General features: G+C 43.3%; 2 protein-coding genes across 2 annotated transcripts in view; one reads left to right on the forward strand and one right to left on the reverse strand.

The window, feature by feature from the left end:
* On the forward strand, positions 1-12,465 carry AKAP14 (A-kinase anchoring protein 14). The gene is made up of 6 exons (XM_070784689.1): positions 1-133; positions 3,183-3,349; positions 3,434-3,525; positions 8,799-8,978; positions 11,437-11,489; positions 12,256-12,465. The coding sequence occupies exons 2-6, from the start codon at positions 3,193-3,195 to the stop codon at positions 12,383-12,385; spliced, it is 612 nt and encodes a 203-aa protein (XP_070640790.1). The 5' UTR covers positions 1-133; positions 3,183-3,192; the 3' UTR covers positions 12,386-12,465.
* NKAP (NFKB activating protein) overlaps positions 8,798-19,143 on the reverse strand; it is a 22,559-nt gene continuing 12,213 nt past the window's right edge. The window contains exon 9 of the mRNA XM_070784688.1: positions 8,798-15,945. Within this exon, the coding sequence (XP_070640789.1) occupies positions 15,771-15,945 (175 nt within the window). The 3' untranslated portion in view covers positions 8,798-15,770. The remainder of the gene's footprint in view (positions 15,946-19,143) is intronic.

The following is a 19,143-nucleotide window of genomic DNA, read 5'->3' on the forward strand; positions in this document are numbered from 1 at the left end:
GTTGCCCTGGTAGCACATGTAAACATTCCAGCCGGGAAGCCTGGGGAAAAGCTGCCCAGCGACTCTTTCTGAGGCTTCCTGGGCCGCTGCCGTTTCATACGAGGATCCAGGATCCGAGGATCCGGTCACTCAGGTATTGAGGGTTAGGAAGGGTGGGAGGGCTCTGCAAAAGGGGCCTGCCCTTGTTTTCCCCATTTGTCACTCACACCTCAAACTTGACCCCAAGCCTTCATAGCCATTCTGGCTTCTGGCCTCTCATTAGGAAGGGGAGGGAGAGAAAGGGCTAGAAGAGGGCGGTGGGAGGGAGGCTTTGGGTCTGTGGTCCACAGGCATGTAAGGATAAGATGGGAACTGCCTCCTGAGCCCTGCTCCCCACTGGAGCACAGGGTTCCTGGGGTCCTTCTATAGACAAGGCCCCTGCTAATTTGGTGGGTTTGAAGGGCACAGATTTGGCTTCCAGTAAATTCATCAAGAGGCAATTTACTGAAAGTCAAGTCACCAAATGACCAGGTAGCCAAATGGGCTGTTTTCTGAGGGATCACATTGCTGGATGGGCTTTATGACAAACTGCTTTGGCCAAATTGGCATAGGCCTCAGGGTGGGAGAGCCAGTTCTCGAGGGCTAAGGGCCTCCAGACACCCTTACCCCGACCCTTCAGTCCCTCCTCACTCTGGGATGGGCTGCCTGGGAAGATTCCGTTTTCCCCCAAAGGATGACCCTGTCCACCCCTCCACTGCACCCAGGGGAGCTGGGTTGCCTAGTACAGCACCCACCACAGTCTGGGACCAGTGATGACATCCAGAAAGGGAACAAAGGATGACCTTCTTGAAAGAGGCTAACAGTGATGAGGTCATCACTCATTGTGAAGCGTGGAGGGGAGGGAGGAGGGCAGGGTGGAGAAGAGGCAGGCTGTGGAGCTGGATGGCCTGGGGTGAGGTTGGCTTCCTGGTTCACGTGAGTCCTTTTTATGATTCAGGGCCCCAGTGGGGAAACTGCTGGCATACAGAAAGTCGGAGAGAAGGGTTAAGTCAAGGGGATATTTACAAAGCTATTGGCAAAGGGTAGGGAAAGGAGGGTGGGATGGCTCCTCGGGGCTGGTAATAGTGGGGCCATGACATTGAGGGGAGAGGATGGTTACCCTCACCAGCCTGAGAAGTGAGCAAGCTGCCCTGGGACTGGTGGCCACCTCCTCCATGCAGCCAGTCAGGGGTGACCCGGGAGGCAGAGAGCCCCGGGGAATACCTGCCTGGAGCTCACTTTCCTTCTTTCAGCCTGATCTCCCCATTGTGTGGCACCGCCTGGAAGCCAGAGGGCGTGGACAGCCCACTGTTACAGTCCTGGCAGTTCAGTGTTCCCGGCTGGAGAGCAGGGGAGGTGGGGACAGTGGGCCTAGAAGGCATAAGATTTTATTTATTTATAGAGAAATAAATAGCTCCCTTAGGAGCGAGAGAGCCACTTTCAGGCAGCACTGGCCAAGCAGGGATTGCCTGCAGGGGGTTTATAACTATGCTAGAAGTGAGTACACCTCAGTGAGGAGACTTCAGCATAGCAGGGAAAGAAAGACTCCAAGACTCAAGGGAAAAAGATGGAAAATGTGCAAAGACTTCTAGCTCTGTGATGAACCCTTCACAGTCATGATAACTAATTTCCACAATCTGGATAAGTGTTAAACACACTTGGGAAATTTTAATTATCTCTTACAAACATCTTAGGCTTCCCTGGTGGCTCAGATGGTGAAGAATCTGCCTACAATGTAGGAGACGTGGCTTTGATCCTTGGGTCGGGGAGATCCCATGGAGAAGGGAATGGCAACCCACTCCAGTATTCTTGCCTGGAGAATTCCATGGACAGAGGAGCCTGGCGGGCTACAGTCCATGGGGTCGCAAAGAGTCAGACACGACCGAGTGACTAACACACACAAACATCTCACTAAAATAGGAACTGCTGCTGCTAAGTCACTTCAGTTGTGTCCGACTCTGTGCGACCCCATAGATGGCAGCCCACCAGGCTGCCCCGTCCCTGGGATTCTCCAGGCAAGAACACTGGAGTGGGTTGCCATTTCCCTCTCCAATGTATGAAAGTGAAAAGTGAAAGTGAAGTCACTCAGTCGTGTCTGACTCTTAGCGACCCTATGGCAGACAAATATTTTCTTAACAAATTTCAAGCTCTGAGCCAGCATCATACTTACTGATGCCACACCAAAAAGCACACCCCTTGAAGCCTGAAGCAAAAGAAGCCACTGTCTTGTTTCCCTTCCATTTTTCTGGAAGTGTTACCCAAAGCTAACACTTATATATTGCAGGGAAAGAGATGGCAAAAGAAAAGGTAGTTTCTGACAGATAATTGCATATCTGTAAAATCCAAGAGGAAAAAAACTGAAAAGCAAACTCCTCCTCTACTGTACTGCCTCGAATCCTTTTAATTCACTTTATCTTCAAAGAGCCACATGCCCTCAGTAGCCTAAAGCGGGGTTTGAAGTTGTTGTTGTTGTTTTATAATTTTATTTATTTATTTTTGGCTGTGCTGGGTCTTCGTTGCTGCACAGGCTTTCTCTAGTTGCCGCAAGTGGGGGCTCTTCTTTGTTGCAGAGCACGGGCTTCTCATTGTGGTGGCTTCTCTTGTTGCAGAGCACCCGCTCTAGGGCCTTTGGTAGTTGCAGCACATGGGCTCAGTAGTTGCGGCTCCTGGGCTCTAGAGCACAGGCTCAATAGTTGTGGCACAGGAGCTTAGTTGCTCCGTGGCATGTTGGATCTTCCCAGATCAGGGATCGAACCTACATCTCTTGCATTAGCAGGTGGATTCTTTACCACTGAGCCACCAGGGAAACCTGGGGGTTGAAGTTCTAATAAAGACTCAACTAGAAATCAGTACTGTTAGAACTATAAGGAAGTTAGGAATCAGTTGGCTACACCTTCCTTGACTTAAGTCTTCATGGTTATGAGAATCAGAAAATCCTTGGTTTTCAGGAATAGGGGATCTCAGCATCCAGGCACAGAAGGTAAACTGAGAGACCCCTCCTACTCTAACACCTAATACCCTCTCTAGAGGCAACAACCGTTTCCTGTGTCTTGTGATTCTTCAAGAGATAGTCTGTACTTAAGATGAGTTTATACAGGCATGCACGCACACACACACACACACACACACACACACAAAGTAACTTCTTGAGTTTCTTTTTCCAGTGAAAAGAAAATGAATGTGACCAAAAATGTCAAATTTGAGAAGGAAGCAAATGAGGATAAAGGTTCTACAAGCCAGGCGATGGCTACAGAAGATCCTCAAGACATAACAAAAATAGCTCTAACTTTAGCCAAAGATGCCATCACTGCTGCTGTCAAATCTGCAGAAGGTAGTAAACCTGTCTGGGTGCCTGTGGTCTCATTAGGTAATGCTTCACTAGGAAGTAACTAATACATTCATACTTTGTTTGCAGAAGCTGAAAACCCCATCAAAAATATCGATTGGATCACCCATGGTGAGTTCACAGAAGAAAAGGGCCGTCAACAAGTTGAGGAGTTTGTTTTGGTAAGTTCTTTGGCCACTCCAGCTTTGCACACAAGGGAGAAGAATGACACAAAGGCTCCTGTTTGATGAAAAGTTGGAAGTCCTGCTAGAAAGCCTAAGTGATGATACCACAGGCGACTTGAATAAATAAAAACTGTCTCATCTGGATTTCCAAATCAAGATGGGATAGTCTTTGAAGGTGAACAGCACAATCGTATTCCCAGTGTTTGTATTGTCTTCACCGTACACTTCCCTAAGAAAATCAGATATTCTCAGCTAAGCAATTTTCCCATGCCACTGCCCTAAATGGGGGCCTAATGGCCTAAGAAGGAATTGTTGTTTAGTTGTTAAGCTGTGTCTGAGTTGTGCGACCCTGTGGACTGTAGCCCACCAGGTTCCTCTGCCCACAGGATTTCCCAGGCAAGATTATGGGAGTGGGTTGCCATTCCCTTCTCCAGGGGATCTTCCCAAACCAGGGATCGAACCTGCATCTCCTGCATTGGCAGGCAGATTCTTTACCACTGAGCCACTGGGGAAGCCCTTCTAAGGAGGGAGATGCCTCTCTAAAAACAGGGGTTCTGTAGTCCCAGCTCTAGAGTTCTCACGTTAACAGAGGGGATGTAGAGAGATCACAAGGCGTTTTGCCTTAGCTCTGGAATGTGTTCACTGTACAGTCAGATGCACACGCTCCTAACTCCTTTTCTTTTTCCTCCTGGTCTTGGCTCTGACCTATTTGTGGGGCTTATCCTGGCAGCTCTTGGGAGAAGGCCCTGGGTTGCTTTGCGTACTGGCGGGGTGGAGGAAGAAGACTGGTCTGAAACCCCCACTTGCTCTATTTCCTTGGAAGAGAAACCAGTTGAAACTGGTGGAGGCAAACTTCTGGAGCCTGGAAGAAGTGTCCAGCTGTGTCTGTTCCTCTGGTCAGTCCATCCAAGCCTTCTGGCCTAAGGGCACTTTCCCAGCCCCAGGGAGGCCCCAGTCAAGTGGGAAAGAGGAAAGGTCAGGGGTTCGGGACTCCACACCCTCCATTTGTGATCCAGTCGTGTTGTTGCCATTGCAAGGGGACCAGGAACACAATGAAGACAAATGGTGCAAAGTTCTGGTTCCCCTTGGGCCTTCCCACTCGGAGAACATCTCCCACTTGGGTTTGGGCCAAAGGTTCTGCCTGCTGCACCCAGGGCTTATGAATCAGACTGAATGGAACAGAGAACAAGCAGGAGAACGTGCCTCTGGAGATCCTACTGGTCCCGAGTAAAAGGCTAAAAGTCAGTCCTGCCTGGGCTGCAGGGCCCCATGTGATCCGAGTCTCCATCCCCACCTCCTCCCAACTGACTGCTCAGACCCCATCACCTACCACCTTCTCCCTGGTCACCTTTCTCACTCAAGTTGTACTTGCAGTTCAACTGCCAGGCATGCTCCCACCTCAGGGTCTCTGCACTTGCTGTTCCCTCTCCCCTGAGATCTACTCTCATGGGTCATGTTTTCCCTCTCTTCAGGTTTTTGTTAAGATGCCTTATGCTCAGAGGCCTTTCCCCGCCACCTGATTTAAAATTGCACCCATTTCTCCTCTGCCTTATTTCTTTCCCATCAGAACTCAGCTCTATCTAGGATATTAGATTTTATTTACCCTATTGCCTTTTATCCGCCATCAGAACACATGGTCCATGAAGGCAGAGATTTTTGTTCACTGTCATGTCCCCAGGCCTTAGAAAGGTCAGGTACATAGTAGTGAAAGTGAAAGCCGCTCAGTCATGTCCGACTCTTTGCGACCCCATGGATTGTATAGTCCATGGAATTCTCCAGGCCAGAATACTGGAGTGGGTAGCTGTTCCCTTCTTCAGGAGATCTTCCCAACCCAGGGATCGAACCCAGGTCTCCTTCATTGCAAGCAGATGCTTTGCCAGCTGAGTCACCAGGGTATATAAATATGTGTTGAATATATGAACAGATTTATTCTCTGTGCCATTATTTCTTCACAGATGAAAAGCTAAGTCAAAGTATTTGTCTTACTCATTGGTAGGACTGTTGTGAGGACACAGACAAATTAGAAAGTAGAAGGTGATGGAAAAGCTAGAAGCTCTATGTAACTCCTGACATAAAACCACCATTTCCAGTCCTACTAATGCAGCAAGCTCTAGAAGTAAAGTCTACCATCTAAGTGCCAGGCATTTCTAATGGAGCACTTTCTCAAGCTTACTGAAGATTTCTTAGAGTTCACCACACACCAGGGGATGGCAAATTAGGAGTTATTACCATTTACTGAGCGAGCACTGCAATGTGCCAAGCACCGCTAAGCACTTCACATGCATTATCTCATTTAATCCTCACAACAAACCTGGGTATAGGTACCTCAGTGTACCCATTTTACAGATGATGAATCCTGAGGGTCAGAGAGCTTGGGCGATCTGTCCAAAGTCTTTCTGATTAATCAGCAAAATGAAGTTTTGACTGTAAGTCTATCTGATATACTTTTCTCACCATAATAGGAAGAGTCCTTTTTGATGCCAAAAATAATACAGTTTACTATCAATGAAAAGTGCAAATTCAAAAGATTTTAAGGTATTACAATGTGAATAAGAATGATTCAATCTGGTATCAGAAGGCTTGTGTGTTTGTGGGGAGGGAACAGGTACACTTATACACTACCAGTGGGCATAACTGGTTTATTTTCTTCAGCAATGCAATGTGGTAACAAGAACACACAAAACAGTTCTTTAAAAAAATTGTTTTTAATTTATTTTTATCTTTTGGTGCACTTCACGGCATGTGGGATCTTAGTCCTCTGACCAGGGGTTGAACCCATGCCTCCAGTGCTGGCAGCATGGAGTCTTAACCACTGGACCACCAAGAAGTCCCAAAAATACACAAAGAAGTTCTTTATACAAGAAAACCTGGAAAACCCTTCATGCCTATCACACACTTACAATATTTTCATAATAAAATTAAGATATCATTATTAAAAAAAAAAACTCAGTGAGCTTTTTGCTCACTGACACAAAGTAGACAATGAAAACCCCCTTCTAACCACACAAAATCCAGTTCTACTCCCTCAGATGTCACTTACCAGGGATAACAGTTTTGTGCATATACTTCCAGGTGCATGTTGATTTTGAGTCTAATAGTATGTAATTGTCTAAGCCATCCATGGCAGAATAGCACAATGAAATACTCTTTTCCTGGAAGTGAGTATATAAAGCAATGTTATGTAAAAATGACAAAACATGGGATAACACACACTCACAGCATAGAGATAAAAATGGGAAGATTGGCTTGATGGAGACAGCTGAATTTACTGTGTCTAAACCCGCTTTAGAATATCCTAGAGCTGAGACATCTGATGGGGTGGAGAGAGCACTGAGCTGGCTGCCTGGGAGCCTGGGTCCCAGTCCCAGCTGTTTTGTTTGTCCTTTGCTATTTCTAGGTGCCAGGATCCTTATATGCAAAGCGAGGGGCTCTATTAGATCATCTTTAGGGACCACTCCAATGCTATAGAGCCTGTGACTGTGTGACAGATTATTTTTAAAAAAATCTTGGCTGTGCTGAGAGGCATGTAGGATCTTAGTCCCTGACCAGGGATTGGACCCATACCCCCTGCATTGGAAGTACAGTCTTAACCACTGGACCATCAGAGACCATCTGTGACATTAAACATTAGGCCTAAAAAAGTGTATCAAGTATAACACAGAAAGGTTGAAAATAAAAGGCATGCTCCAATGGTCCTCATAGGGTTGACTGTTGACTCCTTAATTCAAAGGAATAATGATCTATGTAAGAACACACAGACCTGATCTCAAGAAATTTAGAGTCTGATGTTCCTCTCTGGCCAACTCTAACAGCCAATTGGGTATAAGTTTGAAATAAAATCAGCTGAGGCAGAAGGCCAGCCTATAGTTTTTCTTTTTATTATTGTCTGCCCTGGGTCTTTGTTGCAGCATGCAGGTTCTTTGTGTGGCATGCAGTCGCACAGGCTTTAGGTTCCTTGCAGCATGTGGCATCTTAGTTCCCCAATCAAGGATCAAACCCACGTCCCTTGCATTGGGAGATGGATTCTTAACCACTGGACCACCAGGGAAGTCCCAATATTTATTTTTTAAAGGCGGCCTGAAGTTTTTTACCATCTCCTCCCAAACTCTCTTCTGATAGATATCACTGGGATTGTTAGAAAATCCTACTCCTGTCCTTCTGTGGACCTTCATCTTAATTTAGGATCTTTTCCAATTTGGAAGCTTTCTGTGCCCCAACAGCCAGAGCAAGGGGATTTCGTTGAACTTGATGAATATCTCCGGCTTTCAAGGCCTGGTACTAAGGCTCAAGGGTGCAACGTGACTTGTGTGGACCTGAGGTGTTATTAAGGTGTGTGCTTTGGAGGGGGAAACTTCTCCAAGCCATCTGGATGATCCTGACCTATTCCTTTTCTAACCTTATTTTACTTACCACTTAGGGCTGCAATGAAGTGAGTCTGGTTTTCCCAAACAGGTGATGAGATCAGCCTCATCACTTTCCTTTTATTTTTTAAAAAGTCTTTATTGAATTTATTACAATATTGTTTATGTCTTATGTTTTGGGCCACGAGGCACGTAGGATCTTAGCTCCCCGACCAAGGATCAAACCTGCATTCCCCTGCATTGGAAGGTTAAGTCTTAACCCACTGGACCACCAGGGAAGTCCCAGCCTCATTACTTCCTAGTCACACATTTAGGTCTCCTGGAGTGAGCAGAACACATGTCCTAAGCACTTTCTAATTTGCCAATTAACCAAACTCGCCTTCCAAGTAAGGGTCCGGAAGGAAGTCACTGTGGACATGCATGCAGTGTGTATGTACACACACCCGAGTGTGAGCCCCTGTGCTCCAAAGTCCAATCTCAAGCAATGTCTGCAATACTAGCTTATTTCCCATTTTAGCTCCACCTTTTCTCTCCTCTACCCTTGGAGATAAGTGAGAGTTGACTGTAGTTTGAACCCCGGTCTAAAAGGTTAGAAATGGATTCCACAAGTGGGGCTATAATCCCTACTGTTGTGTGCTACCTTCATCGCAGCGGTCCCCAACATGCAGGCTACAGACCGGAAGGTACCTCCAGTCAGATCAGTGGCAGCATTAGATTAGAAATAAAAGTGCCCAATAAATGTAACGCACTTGAATCAGCCCCAAACCATCCCCACCCCCCTGGCCGTGGAAAAACTGTCTTTCACGAAACTGGTCCCTAGTGCCAAAAAGGGTGGGGTGCGCTGAGAGGACTTGAACAGAAGTCTGCTTTTCTTCCTCTGTGTGCTTTTTCTTTTCCCCTGTGAAATAGAATTGGGAGTATCAAGGCCGCTGGGAGCACTACACAGAGTTTTTAAGGAAGGAAGATGTGCTTCACAGCTTCTACTACATCTACTGTGTACGGTGGAGCATCCCAACTGCTCGGAGACCCATAGCCCAAATCACTGCCAGTGTGTACTTCACCATCAAGGTCAACAAAAACAAACCTCTGGTAAGCGCTTCCTTGGCTGCCCTGTTCCCTTCAGTGAGACTTCAATGAGAACAGACTTCGCATGTCAAGGCCATTGATGGCCCCTTCCTTGTGAAACTGAACAGTCATATTTCTGTCTTCAATCTGGTGGAGCCCAGCTGTAGCACTTGCCATCACTGATCACACCCTCCTCTGTGAAATGTTTCATTTGGCTTCTAGAACAACAACATTCTCTCCTGGTTTTCCTCTTGCCTCACTGACCACAGTTTACTCTACTGGTCCTCTGCTCTCTTTCTCTCACTGACCTCTTCATGTTTGCATGTCCTGAAACTCAGCCTTTGGGTATCTTCTCTAGCCTCTTTTCTTGTACAGTCTTATCCAGTCTCCTGGCTTTAAATGCTACCTCTAGCTTATTTTTTAAAAACATTGATTTTTTTCTACACTGGGTCTTTGTTGCTATGTGTGAGCTTTCTCTAGTTGTGGTGAGTAGGGGCTACTCTTCATTGTGGTGTGCAGGCTTCTCCTTGCGGAGCACAGGCCTAGGGTGCATGGGCTTAGTTGCTCTGCAGTATGTGTAATATTCCCGGACCAGGGATCGAACCTGTGCCCCCTGCATTGGCAGGAGGATTCTCAACCACTACACCACCAGGGAAGCCTCACCTCTAGCTTGATTCCCAAATTTCTGTCTCCAGACCAGACTTCTGTCCCTTGGATATTTAAACATCTCCCTTACTGTATCCAAAGCTGAACTTCTGATTTTCCTTTCAAAGTCTGACCTATGCCTTCCTCATCTCAGCTGATGGCCAAAATCCTTGTCATCTTCCTTGACTCTTCTTTTTCAGTCACATCCATTAGGAAATCCTATTGGCCCTACCTTCAAAGTAGGTGCTCAATTCAAGCCTCTCTTCCCACTGCACCTCTACCACCTTGGGCCAAGACACCATCATCCCTCACCGAAGTTATTTCAATAGCCTTCTAGCCAGTCTAGCCAGTCTGCTTCCACCTTTACCCACATCCTGTCTCTTTTCAGCTAGCCAGAGGGAGTCTTGGAAAAATGAAATTATGTCACACCTCGAATGTTCCAACATGCTTCTCCAACTTCAAAATGCATGTGAATTACTCAGGGATCTTGTTAAAAGGAAGATTCAGATTCAGCAGGTCTGAGCTTCTGCATTACTAAGAAGCTCCCAGGAGCTGCTGATGCTGCAGATCCACAGACGACACCCTGAGTAGTGAGGGCCTACAGCCCTTGTGTGATCTGGTCCCTTGTTATTTCTGCTTTCCTATTACCCCTGCCCCTTCACTTACTCTGGTCCAGCCACTCTGATCTTGCTACTCCTCAAATAAGCCAGGTAGAGTCCCACCTCAGGGCTTCCGTACTTGCTGTTCCTTCTGACTGAAACCCTCCTTCCCTCCCTAATACTTTACCATCTTCCGATCGTCTATGTAATTTCTTACCTTGTTATAGTCTGCAACCCCACCAGAATGTAAGCTCCACGAAGGCAGGGATTTTGGTGCTGCTGTAAAACAAGACCTGGCAAATAGCTGCCACTGAGTATTTGAAGGAATGACTGCTTGTCACCACTAGGTTGACTGTGAATATGAAATATGCTGACAGCTGCTGTGAAAGGAGTCCAAATGACACCCATGAGTCCAGGGTTAGGATCCTTAGAACCAGGGTGGTACTAACCATGTCTGGAATACAGGAGACATAAAAGTGTTACTTCCCCTTTGCCTTCATCCTTTCACAAGCTATTTGAGGCTCTCCTGACTCTAAGGATGACCACACCATAGTCAGCCAACCATGTCCTATATTTATCCTATCCTAGTACAAACTTACCTATTTGGAGAGTCTGGAACCTGGAGTGATCTAAAGAGGTAGACTACAAGGAGTTCTCATTTCTCCTGGTCATACAGTCTACCATCAGCTATCTTGCTAACTGGCAAGCTCTAAGATTGGAAAGGGAGACTGCTGGAGGTACATGAGACCATGAAGAGAGAAGACCTGGGGCTGAGCAAGAGCCTGGCTCAGAATTCCAAGTATAATTTTGGAGGGGACACTGGATGGGGGGTCACTGAGACAGAATTATAACTGTAAAAGACATTTTAAAATGTCTTTGAACCGTGTTAATCTATATGGTTTCATTCTTAGGCTGTCCCTACAAGGTAAGTTGGTTCTGTTGACTGAGTAAACTGGACCACGTAAAGAAGGCACATGACTTCCTCATGCTCCTAGTAATGAGAGCACAGCCTCCCCTGACTTGTTTTCAGTTTTGTGGAGACTCTTAAAGTATTTATTGCCTAAAAGATCTTTTGGGGGAACACAGGTTTGAAGTGACAACTACCACCCACAGATCTCCAATTCACAGGGAAGATGAATTCTAGAAATTAAAGAGTATACTTGTGGATACATATAGCAATGTAAAGAATCATGAGTTGGTATGACTGGTCTTGGCTGACAGTTGTCTTTTTCTCTTAGGACACACCCATTGATGTCTCTTATGTCTTTGAGGGCCATTCATTAGTTCACAGGTAAAGAAAATTTAGAGATTTTAAAAGGGTAGTAGGACAAGGTCATCACACTCCAAGAAGCCAGCAGGCCTGTTTTGTTGTTGCTGTTGTTTAGTTGCTACATCGTGTCTCACTCTTTTGTAACCCCATGGAGTGTACCCCATGGAGTGTAGCCCTCCAGACCCCTCTGTCCTTGGGATTTCCTAGGCAAGAATACTGGGAAATCTTTCTCCAGGGATCTTCCCAACCCAGGGATTGAACCTGAGTCTCCTGCATTTCAGGCAGATTCTTTACCACTGAGCTACCTTGGGAAGCCCTCAGCGACAGATAATTTATGTAATGGTCACTTTTCTTCTTTGGACCACCTACTCCATTAAGATGGGCTGAAAGTAAGAATCTGCTTTTGTTCTAGAAAATGGATTTTATCTGTAATGTCTTGCTTTTCAGTGACTAACAACTTGAGGTTAGTTGCTGGAGTAAGGTGCGGCCAAAGGAGGTCCCGTCTATCGTTTCAATGGGAAACTTCACAATCACATGGAACTCACTCATAAATAATATTCAATAATTCCTTTTCTTTGTACAGCAGCTCTCTTACAGAATCTTTACATATAAACTCACCCTTTTATTGACTGGGCCTAAGGAATGGAGACAATCTTTGCCTCCACCCCCAAAAGGCATTTTGCTCACTAGGAATGTAACAGAGTAAACAGGGAATCAATGGATCCCTGGCTCAGTGTTTTGTTTCCCTTTAAAAGCTTTTGTTGTGTTTGTTTTTCCTCCTCTGCAGACCAGGAGAAATTCGCTTTCGAGAAAAATGGCTAAGGGACATTATTGAGGCCAAATATGTTTTAATGAATCCAAATATCTTCCAATTCAACAGTATTGGAATCTTCCAGAATATTTTAGGAGATTTCTAATCAGAGCATATTAAAAATATGATACTGTACATCAAACCACAGAATATTTATTGAATAATAAATTTGTGGCATACAATCTAGCTGCATTGTTTTTCTTTGCATTCATTTTCCAGTTGGCAACTTCCACTACATTAGCAGAGTAACCACTAAGTTGTCTTCTATTTTCTAAAAGGTTTTTCCCGTCACTGTCTGTATCGCTCAGAGTCTTTCAGATACAAAAGCTGAGTTTAGGGAGTAGATAAAATTCACCTGTCAGACCAAACTGAGATTGGTCCTTGGCTCTTTGTTCCCCCATTTGAGCCTGAGTCTCCAACCTGAACATACCTCTTTCATGGGCACAACCGGGGAACAGAAAAATGGCAACAGTTCTACAGCTCATAATATAACCAGTCTGAAGGGTTTGCCTACTCACAGTTGTCTTTATTTAATGCAAGTTAAGCCTCATTGTTAAACAATACATTCTGAAATTCTGCAACTGGACATGCTGCCTGCCACAAGACAGCGTCACAACTGTGATGGCACCAGGGTGGCTTGAGGGTTGGCTTGATGAAACAGGGAAGGTTCAATCACCACCCTTACTATTTATGGCCTTCTTCCATTCTCACACCAGATCATTTCTTCCTACCATGTCTGTGAAGCTGTCTTGCCTGGCTGTAATATCTTAAACATCAAAGACAAAATTATGAGTGATTACTTATAGGTATATCAGAATACGTATTTAGGTAGACAAGCACTGGAAAGGAACACAGAATACTAAAGACAATTGATGGGGTAAAACTGTGGGTAATTTTTCTTTCTTCTTCTTCAACTGTTACATTTGTGAAATAAATTGAAAAGGAGGGAAAATCTTATCAGAGCAACAGGTGAGGAGGTGGGAGAACTAGGTAAGTCTCCTTGGAGAACAAAAAAATATATTTCAATTACAACAGCCCTCCCATTTGACTTATGGCTCAAGTGACTAAAACACAGTTTGAAGCAGTAACTCTAATGGGCTGAAAATAAAACACTCTTAGCCATTTTATTCTTCCCTCCTCTTTCCCAAAGAATATGCTACCGAAGCTATTCTTTGGCAGATCTTTCCTGAAAAAATCTTAATGAAAGATATGATAAAATTCTGAAATAAATTAATATATTTTCTTTCACTTACTCAATAAGCATTTATTGAGTATCTACTCTGTGGAGGATACAGGAGAATCCAATGGACATCCATAATATTCACATATCACAAAATTGTTACATTTAGGGGGAAGGATGGGGGTAAGGGTTAGGGAGTTTGGAATTGACACATATATGCTGCTATATTTAATAATGGATAACCAACAAGGACTACTGTACAGCACAGGGAACTCTGCTCAACGTTATGTGGCGGGCTGGATGGGAGGGGAATTTGGGAAAGAATGAATACATGTTTATGTATGGCTGAGCCCCTTTGCTGTCCACCTGAAACTATCATGACATTGTTAATCAGCTATAGTCCAATACAAAATAAGAAGTTTTTAACAACTGTTGCATTTAAACTACCTTGCCTACTGAATGAAAATCAGAGAACAACCCCATTCAGTCTCTAGGAACTAGTAACAAAAACTAATGTTCTTAGAGAACAAAATTTTAAAAAAATGTGGCCCCCTTTTGCACAGTTTGTGGCATCTCAGTTCCCTGACAAGGGACTGCACTTGGGCCTTTAGCAGTGAAAGCACAGAGTCCTCACCACTGGACTATCGGGGAATTCCTGAGAATAAAATTTTTAAATGGGAAATAAAAATTATGTTTTATTACACAGGGAAATGGACAGATTATGACTCACAAATTTGGGACCTAGTTTCAACTTTTGCAAAGAACAGATGTATTAGGCTAGGCAACAATGATGATAGATCACAATCACTTCAAATTCAGGCATCATAAATGTTGCCACGTGCCAACTGGCTCTTTAGTTCATTAATTGTGGGTTAAAGGTAGACATTTTCCTAGAATGTATGTTAAGTAGTAAACTTTTTATCTATACTTTAATAAAGTATATCAAGTATACTTTCACTGTTTTGTTTTAAAACTTAAAAAAAAAACCTTTCAACTATTATAATACTGGAGTGGGTTGCCATTCCCTTCTCCAGAAGATCTTCTTGATCCAGGGATCGAACCCAGGTCTTCTGCATTGCAGGCAGACTCTTTACCATCTGAGTCATCTGGGAAGTTAGCTTATAAGGGGAGAGGGTCTTTTGTAACAGCAGAGTCTGAAATTCCCCATCATTCAGATAATTTATACTTATCTTAGGCACATAATAATGCAGTTCAAAACAACCTTAACAAAAACAGCCAAAACTTCTATTATCCCCTTCCCACTTCCCTCCTATGTCTTAACAACTAAACTTGAACAAAAGGAGGGAAGAAAAAGATCATGATCTCACAGTCCCAGAATTTTTCATTTTTCCCAAAGTCAAAAGTCAATAGTAGCCAAAAAAAGTGATAAAGTGAGAAGTTAACCTGAATGACAGATGTAAAAAAGAAACTGAAAAGTTTAAGCATGTTTAAAATGAAATGAAGTACAGACTTTAAAAATTTTTAATATCACATTATCTTCATCCTTATGACATAATGAAGTTAAAGCAATGATTCATTATATTTTTCCTTATTAAACTCAAGATTATTATTGATTCCTATTCATTTACAATGTTCAAATAATGATCTAAACACAGTTCAGATGGAAATAATGTACTTACATTTACACAATAGACTTCCCAATATTTATATTTGAAAGAGCCATTCTTAAGTAACCTGTTAGGAATTTTAAACTTAATGTTTACATTTTCAATTCAGTAAGTCTATGGGTTAGACTTTGCTGTTTGGTCTGTTGGTTGGTTTGGGGGTGGAGGTAGGGACTAAAATCAAAATACATTATTTCCAGAGCAGACAGCATATTGTAATAAACAAGTCAATCTTCCAATTCTAGATTTGCTTTTTTTCAGCCATGCCTTCTTTCTGTTAACAAAAGTGGCCTCCTGTATCAACACAGAGGAATGATTAACTTCCACAAGTTCATTTGGGGTGGGCATCATGTAGAACTCGTGGCAGCACTGTCCCATAATGTTAAGAGTTCAGTTCCTCATTTCACCAGCACTCTCTCTCAATGCCTCCTCCCCCAACACAGTAGAATTTCACTCATAATTTGGATTTTTAAACCAGAAAGTTGTTTTGGTTAATCCAAAATAACCCAAAGAGCTTGCTAAAGTTATATCAATACGCAGCTTTTTTATAGGACTGAAAGAATTAAATAGAAGGCACAGTAGCACTGTAAAGCTTTTTCAGATCATAATCTTTTTGCGTGTGTATATATGGAACCCAAACTTTCTTTTTTGTTGTTAAAAACGTCTGATGAACAATCAGAAAATCCTTATTTGTCCTCTTTCCCTTTAGTTTTTCTGTATACCATCTCCCGAAAACTGGCCAGGATCTTGTTTTCTCTCTTTCGTCTCTCTTCTTGGTTAAAGGATGCAAGGGCTCTCTTCTCATCAGCACTATAGATCTGGTTCTCTTTTCGCAGACGCACAGCTTCCATTCGGCGATGCCTGGAGATAATTGTATTTTTGGCTTAATTTCTCAGTAGTTATTCTCATAGTGCTTCCTCACTAATCCTTTCCTAATACAGAGTGGTCAATTTAAAATGCTGACAAATAGAAACTTTCTCTAATGGGTTAGATTTTCCAAGGATCATTCATTTTATCTGCTGACATGTCCTTTGATTAATTTCTAGTAAGTAAATAATGATCTCTGAGGTTCTGTCAATAGAGTGAGTTATTAATTTCAAATTCTAAGGGCATAAGTCTAGTTCTGATGTTTCCAGTAAGAAAAGCAAACAGGCAAATTATTAAACTTCCTAAGTGGTAATGCAGACTTGATAGTAGGACAGATAAGATTTAAGTTGTCATCTAGCTGGTAGAACTTCAGAGTTCTAATTTATCCTATAATCAAAAGAACTAGGTTTAAATCTACAACTGAATCTTTCGATGTTTTGTGGGTGGATTTAACTTCCTTAGAATCCAGTAGCAGTTCACAGAAAAGAAAGAAGGGATTTTAGCCCAAGGGCCAAATCAGGAAAGCATAGGCTCTGAGGCAGAGGGAAACTCTTAGATCATCTTTAAAAGGTCTGCTTATTTAGAAGGAAAACTTCACGAAAACCTGCTGCTTTTATGTGTATGTACGCAAACCTACACAATCAATTACAGATGAAGCTTGAACTATGCCTAGAAAAACAGAGCAAACTGAGTAAGGTGAAGAGGGGAGACTCATTTCAGGTTAGTGTGAAGGTGGGGGAGTGGCAGGTCAAGGAGTCAAGGAGATGACACTGTATTTAGGTTGCTCAGGGTATAGTGAGTAGAGGAAGTGATCTGGAACAGAAAGTGCTATATGAATAACGCTGTAGTAAACATCCATATACACATCTCCTGGTACATGGGAAAGTCTTTCCTCTTGGGTACACAGGTATGGAATTGCTGGGTCATAAACTATGTGAATGCTCAACTTTCCAAGACAACATCAGACTGTTTTCCAGAATGGTTGTTACCAGTGTATACCACCACTAGCAATACTTAAGAGATCCTATAGACTCACATCCTATCAAATGCTTGCAGTTGTTAGAACTTTGAACTTCTATTGAATGGGTGTAAAACCATATGTCCATAAGTTGATTTCCATTTCCAATGATTATGAACATCTTTTTCAGTTTAGTTCAGTTCAGTTGCTCAGTCATGTCAGACTCTTTGTGACCCCATGGACTGCAGCATGCCAGGCCTCCTATGCATCACCAACTGCCAGAGTCTACCCAAACCCGTGTCCACTGAGTTCGTAATGCCATCCAATCATCTCATCCTCTGTCGTCCCCTTCTCCTCCTGCCCTCAATCTTTCCCAGCATCAGGATCTTCTCAAATGAGTTAGCTCTTTGCATCAGGTGGCCAAAGTATTTGAGTTTCAGCTTCAACATCAGTCCTTCCAATGAACACCCAGGACTGATCTCCTTTAGGATGGACTGGTTGGATCTCCTTGCAGTCCAAGGGACTCTTAACAGTCTTCTCTAACACCATAGTCCAAAAGCATCAATTCTTCTTTATAGTTCAACTCTCACATCCATACATAACTACTGGAAAAACCATAGCCCTGACTAGATGGGCCTTTGTTGACAAAATAATGTCTCTGCTTTTCAATATACTGTCTAGGTTGGTCATAACTTTCCTTCCAAGGAGTAAGCATCTTTTAATTTCATGGCTGCAATCACCATCTGCAGTGATTTTGGAGCCCCAAAAAATAAAGTCAGCCGCTGTTTCCCCATCTATTTCCCAGGGAGTGATGAGACCAGATGCCATGATCTTAGTTTTCTGAATGTTGAGCTTTAAGCCAACTTTTTCACTCTCTTCTTTCACTTTCATCAAGAGGTTCTTTAGTTCTTCTTCACTTTCTGCCATAAGGGTGGTGTCATCTGCATCTCTGAGGTTATTGATATTTCTCCTGGCAATCTTGATTCCAGCTTGTGCTTCCTCCAGCCCAGCATTTCTCATGATGTACTCTGCATAGAAGTTAAATAAGCAGGGTGACAATATACAGCCTTGACGTACTCCTTTTCCTATTTGGAACCAGTCTGTTGTTTCATGTCCAGTTCTAACTGTTGCTTCCTGATCTGCATACAGATTTCTCAGGAGGCAGGTCAGGTGGTCTGGTATTCCCATCTCCTTCAGAATTTTCCACAGTTTATTGTGATCCACACAGGCAAAGGCTTTGGCATAGTTAATAAAGCAGAAATAGATGTTTTTCTGGAACTCTCTTGCTTTTTCGATGATCCAGAGGATGTTGGCAATTTGATCTCTGGTTCCTCTGCCTTTTCTAAAACCAGCTTGAACATCTGGAAGTTCTTAGTTCACGTATTGCTGAGCCCTGGCTTGGAGAATTTCGAGCATTTCTTTACTAGTGTGTGAGATGAGTGTAACTGTGTGGTAGTTTGAGCATTCTTTGGCATTGCCTTTCCTTGGGATTGGAATGAAAACTGACCTTTTCCAGTCCTGTGGCCACTGCTGAGTTTTCCAAATTTGCTGGCATATTGAGTGCAGCACGTTCACAGCATCATCTTTTAGGATTTGAAATGGCTCAACTGGAATTCCATCACCTCCACTAGCTTTCTTCGTAGTGATGCTTCCTAAGGCCCACTTGATTCACATTCCAGGATATCTGGCTCTAGGTGAGTGATCAGACCATCGTGATAATCTGGGTTGTGAAGATCTTTTTTGTACAGTTCTTCTGTGTATTCTTGCCACCTGTTCTTAATATCTTCTGCTTCTGTTAGGTCCATACCATTTCTGTCCTTTATGGAGCCCATCTTTGCATGAAATGTTCCCTTGGTATGTCTAATTTTCTGGAAGAGATCTCTAGTCTTTCCCATCCTATTGTTTCCCTCTATTTCTTTGCACTGATCACTGAGGAAGGCTTTCTTATCTCTCCTTGCTATTCTTTGAAACTCTGCATTCAAATGGGTATATCTTTCCTTTTCTCCTTTGCCTTTTGCTTCTCTTCTTTTCATAGCTATTTGTAAGGCCTCCTCAGACAGCCATTTTGCTTTTTTGCATTTCTTTTTCTTGGGGATGGTCTTGATTCCTTTCTCCTGTACAATGTCACAAACCTCTATCCATAGTTCATCAGGCACTCTGTCTATCAGATCTAGTTCCTTAAGTCTATTTCTCACTTCCACTGTATAGTCATAAGGGATTTAATTTAGGTCATA

This window comes from Bos indicus, chromosome X (assembly GCF_029378745.1).
Source record: "Bos indicus isolate NIAB-ARS_2022 breed Sahiwal x Tharparkar chromosome X, NIAB-ARS_B.indTharparkar_mat_pri_1.0, whole genome shotgun sequence".
Lineage (NCBI taxonomy): Eukaryota > Metazoa > Chordata > Mammalia > Artiodactyla > Bovidae > Bos > Bos indicus.